Source organism: Haliotis rufescens, unplaced genomic scaffold, assembly GCF_023055435.1.
Source record: "Haliotis rufescens isolate VD_foot unplaced genomic scaffold, xgHalRufe1.0.p SCAF_17, whole genome shotgun sequence".
Taxonomy (NCBI): domain Eukaryota; kingdom Metazoa; phylum Mollusca; class Gastropoda; order Lepetellida; family Haliotidae; genus Haliotis; species Haliotis rufescens.
Window position 1 is genome coordinate 18,274,219 of NW_025963857.1, and position 16,139 is coordinate 18,290,357.

At 39.6% G+C, this 16,139-nt stretch overlaps 1 protein-coding gene across 1 annotated transcript; it reads right to left on the reverse strand.

Annotated features, from left to right (window-relative positions):
• Positions 1 to 33: 33 nt before the first annotated feature.
• On the reverse strand, positions 34 to 5,126 carry LOC125381130. Its single transcript, XM_048397360.1, has 2 exons — positions 4,677 to 5,126; positions 34 to 163 (listed from the first exon to the last, which is right to left on the reverse strand). The coding sequence occupies exons 1-2, from the start codon at positions 5,030 to 5,032 to the stop codon at positions 34 to 36; spliced, it is 486 nt and encodes a 161-aa protein (XP_048253317.1). The 5' UTR covers positions 5,033 to 5,126.
• Between the last annotated feature and the right edge of the window lie 11,013 nt (positions 5,127 to 16,139).

Consider the following 16,139-nt stretch of genomic DNA (forward strand, 5'->3'; position numbering starts at 1 on the left):
ACAATCTGAATGTGACATGGATGTGTATGAGAATTACCAGGGATGTGGGGCCGGTGATGTGGAGGCTGTCGGAGACGCAGATCTGAAGGAGAAGGGAAGAATACCCAGGGTCTTGTTCAGACAGGACACGGACCAGCTGAGCAGAGCACTGGGCGATCTACAGCTGGGTTAGGTAGACGTCCTGTGTGAGGATGTGCCTTCAAGGAAATGGCACTGTATTTGGTAGATATATTTACAAGTGTTTAGTCTCTCGGACACGCCAGCCAAGCTTTATTTTGTGAATGTTCATGACACACATTTTACATGTAATGTTAGAAGCCGGACACAACTGTACATGCAGCGCTATTTATTCATATATAATCTGTTTATTAGTACATATGGTTAATATTGTATAGAATATTGATGTTATATATTTTGATCGTAGTAATTTCGAATCAAACTGCAATTGATAAAAAAATGTATGGAATGAATTTAGAATAGTCCATTGGTAATGTAATGATATGTTTGTAATAACTATGCTAGATTAAGTGTATTTTGGAGATATTCGTACTCCGTCATAAAGACAGCATGTTGTGAGATGTTTTTTGTGTGCGATGGATAATCAGAGGGCAGTATTTGTTACGGAGGTATGTACATTATTCCGATCATATCGATCTGGGAGAACGTTGCACGGTTGTGTCACGGTGACCTGCACAGGGGCCCAGGAGATGCAGTGTTCGATTGGCGGATCATGTCACATTGGGAACGAGAACCGCCAAACCAGACTAAGTAAGACCAACCGATCACCTTGTATGACATGTGTAGATGTCAAGGCACGAAATTAAGTAAACTACAAGACTCGGTGTTCCGCAATATTTCATGAAACTAATATTGTACACATAAACATTAGATACAGTAATTGCTTTGCTAACTTTCGTAAACTGTGGCGTGTTATGACTAACAGAACCGATAGCCTTCGCGTTGCTTTCCTAATTACATGCACTTGGTAACTGAGCGGTCTATGGGAGATAAATCGTGACGGGATGTTTGTGAGGCGCAATAACATACAGTAAACAAGAGTAAATAAAATCATGAACATGTTATCGCAGAGTGTGTTGTTTGTGTTTGTTAAAAAAATTAACTGTACATCTGTTTGTGATGGTTAACACCGCCCTCATCAATTGTGAATAACAGAGAAACCAGTGATCGACATCAAGAGCACCATCGAAGCCGACAATCCAACAAATTCATGGAGCCCGAACATCGCATCAATTGAGTCGCCTAGTGCGACAAGCATAGGTTCCTGAGGACCTATTCTAACCCTTACTCTTTAACTTGGTTCAATGTGGCTGTGTAAAAATGGTTGGCATAAAATAAATCTGGTAAATAATGAATGTATCCTTTGCTAAGTATTTGGAATAAGCAGATTGATCATTTCCGTATGTTGCGCTTGGGTATCTTTGTAAGACAATTTCTTAAATACATCTGCAAGGAGGATTTCGTCGTATTTGCAGACGAACGTCTTGTCAACAATATTTGTATCAACAAAGGTGGACGGATTATCTTTTCAGTGGAATTACAATAAAATGTTCTGATGATAAAGTTTCTGTTGGCAGCGATAGCGCCATAAATTGTCAAGGCAAGAGGACATTTTTTGAAGATTTTGAATCCAAACTCAACAATGTAAAGTTGTACAGAAGTATGGTTTGAGAATAAACTGCGTTTTCTTGTAACGTGCATTTCTCTGTGGAGGAACCATTTGGATTAAAAAAGTAAAGTCACCTGTCCACGATATGGTTTTCAATAACCCAGTCTCTATTACGTATGTTCAGCAAGATAGCTCCCAGCCATTGACATAATAATAGATGATAAACTTTGCTTTTATTTTATTTCGACTACTATGTACACACACAAGGAGACAAGTCTACACTGAATTTCAGGATAGGTTGACAATAGAATCCACATTTGAACACAACAACACAAAAACTGACTGACACAACATATATTGCAGAGTTTTCATTATGCCCCAAATTTAAACATGCTGGAAACAACTGAATACTAACCAGTAACTCTGTCATGTGTCATTCAGTTACCAACGGGGGTGTTACATGTTGTTGCTGATAGGTGCGAGTTTCTGTTAGACATGTCACTCTCTTCAAATTTTGAGAAGACGGAAATCTGATTGGGTGATTAACATAAACAGACACCTTAGGACCTACTTAGGTGTTAGGAAGAAACCTTTCGCTGATGTGATAAATCGCCTCCGTGGTCTCATGTAATAGTGACGTCACAATGGTCTGCAAAGCATTGTGATGTAATTTCATTGCAGCGATATCTACAGTGTAGATATCGCTTGATCTCATCCAAGCGATATCTCCTGTGGGAGCCAGTTTTGGATGTTAGAGAGAGAACAACAGCACAACTTGCAACATGCCATTGGGAGGAAATAATTCATCGAAATGAAGGAAATCTATGACGTCTAATCAAAGGAACTGTACTGAATTATATTGAGGTCACCACCTGTTTGTAAATAAATCCAAAAAAGCTAAGCATGTGAGTGAGTGAGTGAGTGAATATGGTTTTACGCCGCTTTTAGCAATATTCCAGCAATATCACGGCGGGGGACACCAGAAATGGGCTTCACACATTGTACCCATGTCGGGAATCGAACCAGGGTCTTCGGCGTGACGAGCGAACACTTTAACCACTAGGCTACCCGACCGCCCCTAGCTAAGCATGTCACTACATAAAGAACATGACAACAATGACACCACAATACCGCCTGATGCTAAATATATTATACCTTACAGCTACTTGTGATTCAATGTGATGTACAGAAAGTTAGGATAACTTGTATATTTCGTTCATGTAAGTATAAATGAGATTAAAATGATCAACTATATAGCAAATGGCTGCGGAAGAATGTCGGTACGTTACATCTTATGAGAGCATATGTGTCCAACGATGGTTCCGACATCCTTTTTTAATAAGCTCTGGAATGCATTTACGGGAAACTAAACGACTGGAGAACCAGTATCACGTGGGATTGCGATGCTTGTGAAGTCATCTCAGCCACCTGCGCTCCACCTACGCCCCCATTGATATTGTACTAACTATAACAGGTACTGTCTCCTTAATTAGTTCTTTTGTTGCAGATCCTTTCGAGGTTTTGATGAGATTGGGCGACAGCGACCTTTCGACTTTTAAAACAACACAGCAAGTCTCACCAAAGCGAACTGTGGCATCCTTTGAGGGATTACATATATATATATATTACTCTGTGCACTTACTAAGCATTCACCTGATGAAGGAGCAAGACGTAGCTCTGAAACATCGTACAAACAATAAAAGAAGTTACTATCCATAAAAAAGTGTCATGCGTTCATGTTCTCCCAACTTCTAAATGCCTATCAAAGATTTCGTCATTGTTAATGACACTTTGAATGGCGTACGCTATCGGGACGACATTGTTCGAAATCATGTTCTGTTCTACGATTGTGGAAAACCAAGGACGTAGGTATGGGTTTTTATCAATAATTTTTTTATCTTAAAATATTGATCGGACTAGTGACCAATATCAATATTGTTATTTTCAAGATCGTAACATTTACACCACTCTATATGAAGCATAGTTACCTTAAGCATAGTATCCGTTAGTATATAACTATCTTATATTACTTGAGTGGATTCGTTAGCCTGTAGGGGGAACGGGTGGCCCAGTCGTCTAAGGCGCCGCGATATGCCAGAGGGTGTTTCTTTCACTTCACCCAATGTATCTGGAGGAGGGTGCAGAAAGAAGGTCTGGTGATGGACTGAAACCTATGATTGTGGGTTCGAATCCCGGTTCGCCCCGATTATGTTTCCAGGTTTGTCAGCACCATACCCGTGCTCGTGGGTTTCACCGAAGTGGTAAACGTCTGAGACCTGCATCACTTCGGGCTTTCCTCCCACATTAAGCTGACACGCCGCGATATAACTGGAATACTGTTAAAAGCGGCGTTAAACCAAAACTCACTAACTCACTCGTTAGCCTGTAGCAAGCATGTCAGTCACGAAGGGAAAGAATTAATAACCATGTTCAAATACCACATGCCGTTGTGTTTTCAGTGTACGCTGCGTTATATAACCAACACTTCATCGAAGCACTACATTTTACTGCTCTCAGTTTTAAGAGTGGCTCAGATAGAGAATAATGCAAAGCGTTTGCACATGATGGGAATCTTTCCCCGACATGTTCATGTGAATTGGGGATGCGTTATTTTGTTAAATGACTAAACGTTTGAGGGTTACAGGCCGGCAAAGCCACATTTCGAAAATAGATAGCCCAAATTGATGTGGCTCTCGCGGCAATGGTTATGGTTGCGTGAGTGTATAATGTGGCTCTCGCGGCTATGCTGTCAACACATGCTTTGTGATTCTAACAGGTTACCGTATATAACAAAACAAGTCTTGTTTTCTCATTTTTTATTCAACAAGGATAACATATTCATCAAAACTTTACATTGTTGAATATGAATAGCATATGAATATCATGATGGATTTAATGTCATTACTGCTGATGAAGGAGGTCGCCCACGTGGTCAGCATATTCCATCTCACTCAGGTGTTGGTTTAGGAGCTGGATCTTGAGGGACGCAATACGTGCATCGATTGCCTTGTACTTCTTTCTTCTTGAAGGTTCTGACCACTGGTGAGAGAGTCTCAGGACTGCAACTTCTTTGAGTGACTGCTCTCGCTGAAATAGCTTCACTACCTCGTAGATGTTCGGGTGGCACTTCTTGGCAAGTTTCTTTATCTTGTTGTGCCACCCTTCCAGGTGATTATTGGTACGGTGGCCTTGGTTTTCGAAATGGTTCCAAATCTCTGGCATGAAGGCCCCTCCTTGAACCCAACTGGTTGTCACGTAGTCCATGAAGGCAGTCACTTTAGGGCAAGCAGGAGAGTCAGCAATGGCATCAAGCCACACATCATCCACTTTGTCACGAGGTACTAGAGGGAGGGCAGCAGCTCTTCTCACCAGCTTCTTCACCTCCTCATCTTCCATATAGTCCATCACCAGACCTTCTTTCTGCACCCTCCTCCAGATACATTGGGTGAAGTGAAAGAAACACCCTCTAACTAATGTCCCAGGAAATGTTCAATGTTCTTGTCTGTAGTGAAGATGAGGATGTATTTTTAATGTGGGACACGCATTTAAAGGTATCGGTAATCGGATTAATTAATTACCCGCTAGAATAGGTGAAATGCTCTCAGCTGAAAATGTGGCTCTACTGGCAATAGCCATTTCTGAAATGTGGCTCTCCCGGCTAGACACCCGTTTGAGATATGACACGGTAGACACAAGTTTATGGATAACAGGTTCTTTTATACTGTAAAAAGCGACGTTTCGGTATAGATCCTTATACCGTTGTCAAGCAAGACTGAATGAGGGACTTAGTACAAAATATATATAGTAGGTGGCGGATTAACAGTAACAACAATTGCATATATGAGTGGGATAACATAGGTAAGGTGTTGACAACAAGGGGATAATACTGTCACAACACGATTGAGATATGAACAAATTTGTTTTATTAAGTAGACGAAGGTTTATCATTTCCAATTGTAGGTAACAACTAGTTCCTTTAGTCATTATCTGTTAACAAAGGCAATTCATAGTCATACACAATCTGCTGGGACATAATGGTGATCGAGACTAGAATATATACATGTGAAATGTTACACGCCAGGCCCTGCATTTAGTTGAATACTTATACGCCAGAACAAGCAAATTAGTAACCTGTGCCATAGGTATATTAGTTGATCCTACATTGTGGGTCGCATTTACCAGCATGCAATTATCTTTCCTGATTCACTCACAAACTGAGGTCTGTACACTTTTTGGCTGTATTCACAACGCTGAGTGGAAATGTATTTAGTTCAGATGACTAAATCCAGCATTAATACCCGAGCTTTTATTTTAACATGACATTGAAGGCCTCAGCAAAAGTATTTTTGGTAGACATGCTGAGGACATTTCCAAATTTGATGCATCAGTTACAAACATGCATTTTTTTTTTACTTTCACAATATGTTCCCGGGTTTTTAACGATGTGTTTGTAATGGTAGCAGAATACGCTCAACGTTTCGCGACCACCTGCCCTGGTAACATCACTTTTGGATTGTTATTCATAACACATGCTTTTATATAATCCGAATCGTCCAATCGACTCAGTGGATATTTCTTATGATTACGGAAATGTTTTTGTTGCTTTTATTTAAGGAACTTACATCTCAAGTTCATGTTTCATGCAGATTGTCAGATCTAATCTTCCTGCTTCACTCATCATACACAAACTATCATTTGTTCTCATTCTCCATTGTAACTGCCTCCATGGTCTAATGGATAGAGTGTCTGCATGGAGAGCGGGAGGTCGGTGGTTCGATCCACGTCCGCGGCATAGCAAAACACGTTAATAGATGGTACTTCTTGTTTTCCAATCTGCCGCTCGTCATTAAGACGATTAAACAACGATTGTCAGCTCGGAGTCAGTGTACTGTGTCAATATACTGTATCGCAGTAAGCCAGCACTATACAACTGGTATTCGTCCGGACGGGTACAAACACCAACAAAAACACAAACATACAGGGTAAGACCAATTTCACTTCACCTCACTACTTCTTCATTGCATGCATAGCATGTGTTGAAACATCAACTGCCGGGCAAAAGGAAGTATACCCTTGAAAATGGGATTGAACCCCAAAATTACAAACATTATCAAAACGTAACTGAGCTGAAAACTTAAGTTCAAAAGTCCAAAACACAACTATGATACATCACCATCGAATACCCATTTCCCGTTTGTTTCATTTTTAGCCACCATCAAATATGGGTGTGTAGTTTCATTTTCCGGGCCGTTTCACCTTTGATACCTAAATATTTTCATATCCAAAACACATTTAGATTGTTGTGTAAAATCCAAGCACGTTCAGAAAAATAACGAGCCCTTGATCTACGTGTTTAGAATGAAATATCGGAATTGCTGAGTTGGAACGGTATTTGTCGCCAGGTGCTCGCGAAAACCTAAGCGTATTCTGACCAGGTGCTCGCGAAAGTCTAAGGATGAGCGTATCCTGCCCAACCGAAGGCGCCTGTCACAACCACATGTCAAGGCAAGTACGAGAAACTTATATTGATACATATATCCATGTATAATATGTTTGTAAATTGTGCAATGAACGTTACCTGATATAACTGGCTCTGGAATGGTAACAACAGGACTGTGTCATCTTCAATTAGGTTTATATACTCGTACTCAGTACTTTGAGATCTAGAAAAGGTCTTCAGCAACCCATCCTTGCTTTAAGAGGCGACTGTGCTTGTCGTAAGAGGCGACTTACGGGATCGGATGGGGGGGGGGGGGGGGTCAGACTCGATGACTTGGTTGATGCATGTCTTTTATGCCAATTGCGGGGATCGATGCTCATGATGCCAATAACTGGTTTGACTCGATTAAAGACCGCCGTCATGTAGCAGGAATATTGCTGGGTGCGGCGTTAAATTACAAACCATCCATCTGAAGAAGAAATCTGCCAAAACCATGCATTAGTACTATCGACTTTTGACTTGACTCTAAAACCTGAAGACATGTCCATTCCTCTTTTGTACTGGATTCCAAAGCTCCATAAAAACCCGTACAAAGAGTGTGAGTGAGTGAGTTAACAGTCCACGTCACTTCGGCAATATTTCGGCCATATAATGACGAGAACAATTTCTACATGAACTGGAAATAAATTCAGACCCAGTAAAAGACACCAAGAAAGGACAGTCAAACAATTAGAATATCACAGAATTATATTAAAACTAGCAAATAATAATAAAACGATTTCATTGTACAAAACAATACAATATAAAAACGGGCTAAAGATCACCAGCAACCAAAGGTAAGCCACCAAACTAGGGACCATTGGACTTACAGTACCTTTGCTTCTTACATGGAACCCCAGCAGGTTTTACACCATCTCTTTAATTAGTCTAAGGTGATTATGGACTACGTTTCAGCCAGAAATTAAAACAAACAAATATTCTTCGATTAAAACACTGTTATACATTAAGATACTTTGAAAGACCTGGGCTTACATACCCTCTCAGGGGGGCAATAATTGTACATAACTTTACAAATACATAACTTTCTATATCAAAATTTATCAATTAATTCAATTATCTGATTTAAAATATCCTTTATGGATGAAACTTTGAAATATAAATACCTTGAGATGGAAAATCAACACTGTCCAGCAGGACATGCTTGAATGTGATTCGTTCATCACAAGGGATACAAAATGGAGGATCCTCGCCTTTCAATAAAATTAATATTCATAAGTATATCTACTATAGCCAATACGACATCGTGGTAAAATGACCTCTTCAAATATGGTCTGTCAACCGAAGAAGGTGTAACCGATACTAGTAATTGGTTTGATTTGATGCAACTTATTCATGCTTACTTTGGTGTCCAACTTCTTTTGCATTAGATCTCGGATGTAACATCTAATCATAGGTTTGTAGTCACTGTATGGGACAAGAAGTGGTGTCACAGACTTGTTGAGGGCTGCCTTTGCACTAGCATCAGCCATTGTGTTACATTTTATGCCATATGACAGGGCATCCAACGGTGTCGTATAAGCATTGTAAAGTTCTACAATAATTGGATGAATCGAAGAGACATTTTTATGAGTCTGAAGACATGAGGAACAAAAAAAAAGATAAACTGTTCACATGCAGACTGTCGTTGAATGAATACCAAGGGTGTAAGGATTGCAAATGAGTTAATTTCTGGTAATCTAGATGATATAAGTTTTGATCCAACGACAGTGGCACTTGCTGCTTTGCCACCGTCCTTGGATCCAACACTAAAGATTGAACGGTGAGTGTCGTATTTATGTCTTAATGGTACATATTCCTGTTGATACACTAGTTGGTTATTGTCAGATTTTATTAAACGTGTCAAGGAACCGTCTACTTCTGGTCTCACCAACTGCCAGGGATGAGTAGACAAAGCCGATATGGAGAGATAATATATGTCTAGATTAGCAGAAATAGTATGTGATTTGATCCGAATTCCAAGTGGTGGAACCAACTTGGGTTTCCTCTGAAATATTTTTTGAAAGAGGGGATTAAAAAGAGCCATAAGAAGGCGTGGAAGGATTGGAATGTCATGTTGTGATATATTGATGTGACAATTTGTATATCAAATTGTTTATTCATTGCAAACTGAAAGGCCATAGGCCCACAGTTCAACGCAATTACAAGGTATGCGTGTTTCTTGTAACTAACAATGCATGATGTATGTACAATGCAATATTTTGTAATAAAGTAATATTTGAGGTTGACATGAGTATGCAAAACAAATTGATATTTGGATAAGATGTAAACTTCTCTGGAATTCACTTGTTTCTTTATTGAAGATAGAGTTTACACACAAGAGTTTACACACGAATTTTTTTTATTGTAACATATATTAGATATTCTTCCAGTATAAATTGTTGTTTGAAGAGAGAATAGGTATATGTACATTTGCTATTTCTTAGTTCTATTTTATCCACATTTGCTGAAAACAATCTTCAGCTCTGGAGTAATAATGACAAATACATCTTGACATTTCCAACACCCTGATCCACCCATGCGTATCCAAGGTTTAAACTGTAAAGGGTGATTTTGATATTTGTTGCCCAATTATTTTTATAACGTGAATTACTGGCATTTTGGTCGAGATAGAACAGCATCTTATAGGCTTTTACTGGGTATCGCGTGGATGGAAGAGTCGTTAGTTTTAATCAATAATTTATACAGCGCTTAAGCGAAAATATATGCAATGGATATCTGCCACATTCCCCAATTACAATACCATTTGGGGTGGAGGATCGAACTCCAATTACACGTTTACACGTTTATTGAAAAAGATAGATGCAGCATGTGGTTGATTGACAATAGCGTTTTTATAATTGATTCTAAACTAACCAAATGTTCAATTGTACTTCGGCTTTTACGGAAATCACTGATCAGATTGTTGGTTTCTTAAAACCAAACCAATCGATTATTAACCGTGCGCTAATAGGTCGATAATTTGATGGATCTGTATGATTACTGCCAAGCTTTGGTATGGGTACAACTATGACATTTCTCTACGAAGGAGGATCATGTCCTGTTGTTTAAATAGCATCAAATGTCCTAAAAATATTCAGTAGAGTTTCGAGGCAAGGTTCAAGCAAATGTTAAGAGTTGATAATGGACATTCTTCAATGAATTTGGAATTTACTCGATTCTGATTGGTCAATCAGAGGCTATTAAATAACAATAAACCCCCTCTGATAAAAACAGCTGGTTTGACGGGCGCATCACGGCCGGCGGAAGCTAATATTCATAGAATAGTACTCTTTTCAGGCATTGTCAGTAGGCATATTAAAATAACTATATCTATGATACAGGTTACAAAATGCACAGATTCGGTTACTACAATATGCAAAGGATGTGTGGCAATACATTTCGTGCAGAAAACACGATATAAATCTACAAAGGAATGTATTTACGTTTTGGAGACAACAGAGAGCTTTGAATTTTAGCGCTTTTCTATTTACGACTGTGACGTCATATCCTTTGCGTCACAATGAGCGATATGACGTCTTAATGGTGACGTGCGATGTAGAGGGAAAGCCTTGCAAAGCTTGCTTTGTTTTCTTTATGGATGCCCACCTCATGTTAGCTTACCAAGTTGCCGTGCCTATATGCTTTCAATGCCTGTCATATGTTCGAGTGAAGTATTACGGTGTAAACAAACTGCTTGAGTATATACAGCGCCATATTTTGCTCGGTTATTCCGTAATTCAGATAGATAACCCACTCAAAAAACTGGACTCAACCAATGCCGCTTCACTCAGTAAATTTTCCAACACCAAAGAGTTCGCGTTTTATTAAGTCATGGTAGAATGGAGATAAACATACTGTGTTTTCAATGTAGAACTAGGTTACCTGTAGATTTAACCGCGCAAATGTAACATTTAAAACCTCACGCTGCGCGTTCGGTTCGAAATTCAATTTAGCGCGGTTAAATCTACAGGTAACCTAGCTCTACATTGAAAACACATAATGTTTATCTCCTAATCATCAGCACCAGTTGCAATATCATGAGCTTGTGCTGCAGCACGTGCAGCTCATGTAGAGGAAATACCTCATTATGATTATCACCACTGTCAGAATTAAAATTAACTTTTTCTTCTCTTGCTGATACTTCTGAAACTTTCGATATATAATTAGACGAAGAAGAATGTTTAGCTAGAGTTTCACCCAACTTTTTTGCAATATCAGATTTTTCAGCCAGTAACTCCTTGTCATCTTTGAGATGATGAATACTACATTTGGAACCTTTGCCATTGATATTTTTGGATCATGTTCAGTATCTTTGACAAAGGCGTGCGTGAATTATTTTATTTATAAACATATATTTTTCCATATCTGACGTTTATTTTGTTTAAAAGTTCGTCGAGCCTTGGCACAATTGATTTTTACATTACGCAAATAATGAACAGTAGGATGGCTTCGGAAGTATTTCTCTGTCTTCTTCCTAGACTTCCTTGCCTGTTTTCAGTTGTCAGTAAACCATGGCTTACGAATATGTGGGTTCACAGAGGACTTAGGAATAGCTTCATCAGGTATATGTTTCAGTTTGTCAGAGAATAACTGAATTGGGTCAGAAGCATCAACAAAACAGACCTTGTTGCAATTTTTCAGTAGAGTTGATCTGAACGTGCAAAGAGAGATATATTGCTGGGTCCAGCAAATGTACCACCAAATCCCTGAATCAAAATTAACCATAATCCTTAATACAATAAAGGTATGACTTTCGTGATACGCACAGAAAAAAAGGTATTTGAGAGAAGTGGAATTAATACCATGTGGATTCCCCAAAACTCAGAGGATTTTCTGGACGTTTTAAAACCTCAGAAAAGAACCAGGTTCAATTCTGACAAAGCATTTGATGTTTCACCATCAGTGTTTCACTTTGTACACCACAAACCCGCATGGCAAACTTAAGGAAAACTTCATTCCTTCATCCATGGGTGTTTTGTTACAAGACGTGGTGGCCATAGGTATAGAGGTTTAGGTCAATTTGTCAAATATGAAAGCAAATGTTATTTGAAATTTACTGAGAAAACAATTTCTGAAATGCTGGATTTCCTCACTGATAACATCTATGTAAAATTGGGGGTTAACACATTTATGCAAGAACTAGGTATCCACATGGGCACCAATTGCGCTCCACTTCTTGCTGATCTGTTTAATCAGGCATATAAATCAGAATTTTTCCTCGGGAAGTCGTTTCAGGTATATCGATGAAACTATTTCCATTGTCATAAGACATTTATCCCAAAAGCAGAGCTCATTTTACGTTTCCAACTGTTTCATAATCATGTGTTAAATGACCTATACTGGACCGCAAAAGAAACGTCACCCCAAGTAACATTGCATGAAAAGTTTTTGTCAAAGTTTCCAAAATTTAACATTTATTACCTTGTCCGGAAAAATGAAATAAAAAACCAAAGCAGATGACAATAACAGCGAACGCTCAAACGCATCACGGCAACGGCCATGGTAACCCGATGCACGTGAGTGCCGTGCAAATTGAAATGCACATGCGTTCCCCCATTTCGTGCCCTATAAATATCCACCCAGATCGGATAACATTCCTTCGTTATTGAATTGCTATCACATGCCAAGATTGACAAGAAATCAGCGACACCAAGCCCTTCAACGATTGCAAGCTGGACAAACCGCCCGGCAAGTAGCCAATGCATTTCAAGTCCACATAAGGGCCATGCACAGGCTCCAGCAACGGTACCAGACCACCTCCACCACAGATGACCGACCAGGTAGTGGAAGACCAAGGGTCACCACCCGACATCAGGATCGTCAGATTGTGCGACAGCATCTCCAAGATCGCTTTGTTACTGCTGCAGAAACTGCTCGCCAGACCATGGGGGCACACCAGCGACACATCGTGCGTCGACGATTGACAAGCAGACACCTCCACTGTCACAGGCCACACCGAGGACCCATTCTGACACCACGTCATCGCCGGGACCACCTTTTTACTGGGCAACACAGCACCAGCATTGGCGCCACCAGCAGTGGAGAAGACTCCTCTTCTCAGACGATAGCCGTTACTGTATCTCAACAACAGATGGAAGAGAGCGTCTGGCGACGCCGCGGGTAACGTTATTCGGATACTTGTGTTGTTGAGAGAGACTCGTGGGTTGGTCCAGGCATCATGGTGTGGGGGTGGAATTGGTCTTGCACAGAGGGTCGGCCCTGTGGTCTTCCAGAACATCGGTCCTGGGAGGACAATGGTGTCACAGCAGCTCGGTACATTGATCAAATCTTGAGACCACACGCCATAACTCATTTGGCACGTCGCCACAACCACGAGTTTCAGCATGATAACGCTCGTGCCCACACTGCGAGAGCGACAAGAGACTTCCTCCAGCAAAATGGCATCAGAACCATGCAGTGACCTACCCTCAGTTCCGATTTAAATCCCACTGAGCACCCGAGGGACCTGACGTCCGACCAAGGCCGACAACTGCAGCTGAACTGCATCAGGCGTTCCTCAGAAGGTGGGCTCAAGTGCCTGTGGCCTTCGTCAACCGCCTCATCCCTTCCATGTATCAACGTTGCCCGGCAGTCATAAATGCACATGGCGGACACACTAGATACTGACTTGTGATGCCATTTTCTTAGAGACTAGTGTTGTGTTTCACTTTAAGAACATTTGACACTTTAATTTCAACCGTGGTGGTCAGTTTTGCCAAGTTTCATTTTTTTTATATGTCTCAAATTATGTTTACAGTGTTTGGACAAATAATTTTTCTCATATATCTATCCATGGTGACGTTTCTTTTGTGGTTCAGTATATATTAACCACTATTTAATGTGTTTATGATAAACTATCAAATAGTGATGGTACCAGGAGTTCGCAGTAAGGTGAGCGTATCCTGCCCCACCGGTGACACCGTCACAAACACATGCAAAGGCAAGTCAATTTTTCACCGGAAAAAAACACGGGAACATATTGAACAATCCAAAATAGGTAACCTCCTCATCTTCAAGATTGACATCATTATCGTTTACTTATCACTTCAACAACAATCGACGTATATTTGTATGTGTATGGTTTGTTGATCAAATTACTAAACAGTTGTGATATGAACAAATATATTTCCAAAAGTAAACGAAGTTTTATGCATTCTAATTGTAGGATGACAATATATTCTTTAGTGCTAGTTTTTGTTTGCAAGGGCAGTTCATGGATATATACGTATCAGTTTATTGGAAAATAAGGCAATGTTGACACAATATGTCATATGATGGAAACGTATATGATAATGATCTTGTTTTAGTATAGGTAAGGGAGCACGGGTGGCCCAGTCGTCTAAGGCGCCCCAATTCGCTGTGCAGAGTTGCGTCTCTTGGGCACGCCAGAAACCTATGATTGTGGGTTCGAATCCCGTTTCGCCCCGATGATGTTTCTCGGTTTGTCAGCACCATACCCGTGCTCGTTGGTTTCACCGAAGTTGTAAACGTCTGAGACCTGCATCACTTCGGGCTTTCCTCCCACATTAGGCTGACACGCCGTGATATAACTGTAATACTGTTAAAAGCGGCGTAAAACCCAACCCACTCACTCACTAGTATAGGTAATATGAGCATACACAAACTATTAAAATACATACCCTTGACATCCAAAATGCTTTATTTCTTCCACATCTTCTTGTCATGCGCGAATGACACTTGTTTTTGAATGAATATTCAGGGAGTAATTATTTTAGGTGACTAGAACTTGATCCTGAACAGACATATATGATTATACTTAATAACATGTTAACTGACATATTAAACAAAACATATAATCAACAATTAAGTATAATCAACAAATGGTGGCATTCATTGCGAAAATAAACGTGACAACCTTTGCATTATCTAGGCGTAAAAAGTAAATTGATGGCAAAAAGAGGAAGTGGAGAGAGTGAGTGAGTAAGTTATTATTCAACGTCACATGGGCAATAATTCAGCTATATCGTGATGAGAACTTAGACATTTGTAATAAATATATTTATATAGTATACAAACCCGTCATCGGTGGACAGTTTAATAACTTGAGTATCACAGTTTCGATTTTAAATCTAGTTGAGAACATTTAAAAGAAGAAATTATTTTTAACAACACAATATAAAAATGGGCTATAGATCGCCAGCAAACACAGTAAGGCCACCATACTAGGGACCGTGGACTTACAATACTTAGCTCTCTGAACAGGTCCCCAGCAGGATTGACACCATCACTTCAGCTGCTGGTGACTGAATGCAAGTTTAGCCATCAAAGTAAAATGACAAAAACATGTACACGTGTACTACTTTTAAAATTCTGGCATGTATAAAAATCCTTTGAAACGTCGAACTTACATACCCTCTAAAGGAACAATACTTTTACGCTACTTCAACCTCCGTCGAGGGTACAGCCACTAACAATCCAAGTTATTAATTTACACTACCAATTTATTAGATAACACACTTTGTACATAAACACAGAGGAATTAATTATATTTCTTTTGAAAAGTACAATATTAAATGAAAATTAACATAAATAAAAAGATCATTTTCTGCAAAACTGAATACACTTTGTTTTAGGGTTTTGAAAATTTAAATACATTTTCTAAAAGACCATTTATGACTTGTATTTAAACATAGCTGTTATTACCTTTAAATAATATGCATATTTTTGCACGACAGGAAATATTAAAATCATCCATAAAAAGGGCCCAATCAATTAAATCATTTAAATATTTTGATAAACTGTTCAAAATACTGCATTGTTGGACACCCTGACCCTGGTTACAATAATCAGACAGGGTAGAATCCACACGGACTTGCCTGTCAGTTAAAACTGGGACATCAGTTGAGACAAACGGCCTCGCAATCCAGATTCATGTACGTCTTTTAAAATATCGTGCTTCCATGTTTTGTTTGTTTGTTTGTTTACCGCCGCACTCACTAATATTCCAACTATATGACGGCGGTCTGTCAATAATCGAGTCTGGACCAGACAATCCAGTGATTGACATCATGA

Coding starts and splice junctions, on each gene's coding strand:
- LOC125381130 (XM_048397360.1), bottom strand. CDS start 5,032: ATGGACTATATGGAAGATGAGGAGGTGAAGAAGCTGGTGAGAAGAGCT. Junction 164..4,676: donor GAAGTTGCAGTCCTGAGACT/CTCTCACCAGTG, acceptor TACCTAACCCAG/CTGTAGATCGCCCAGTGCTC.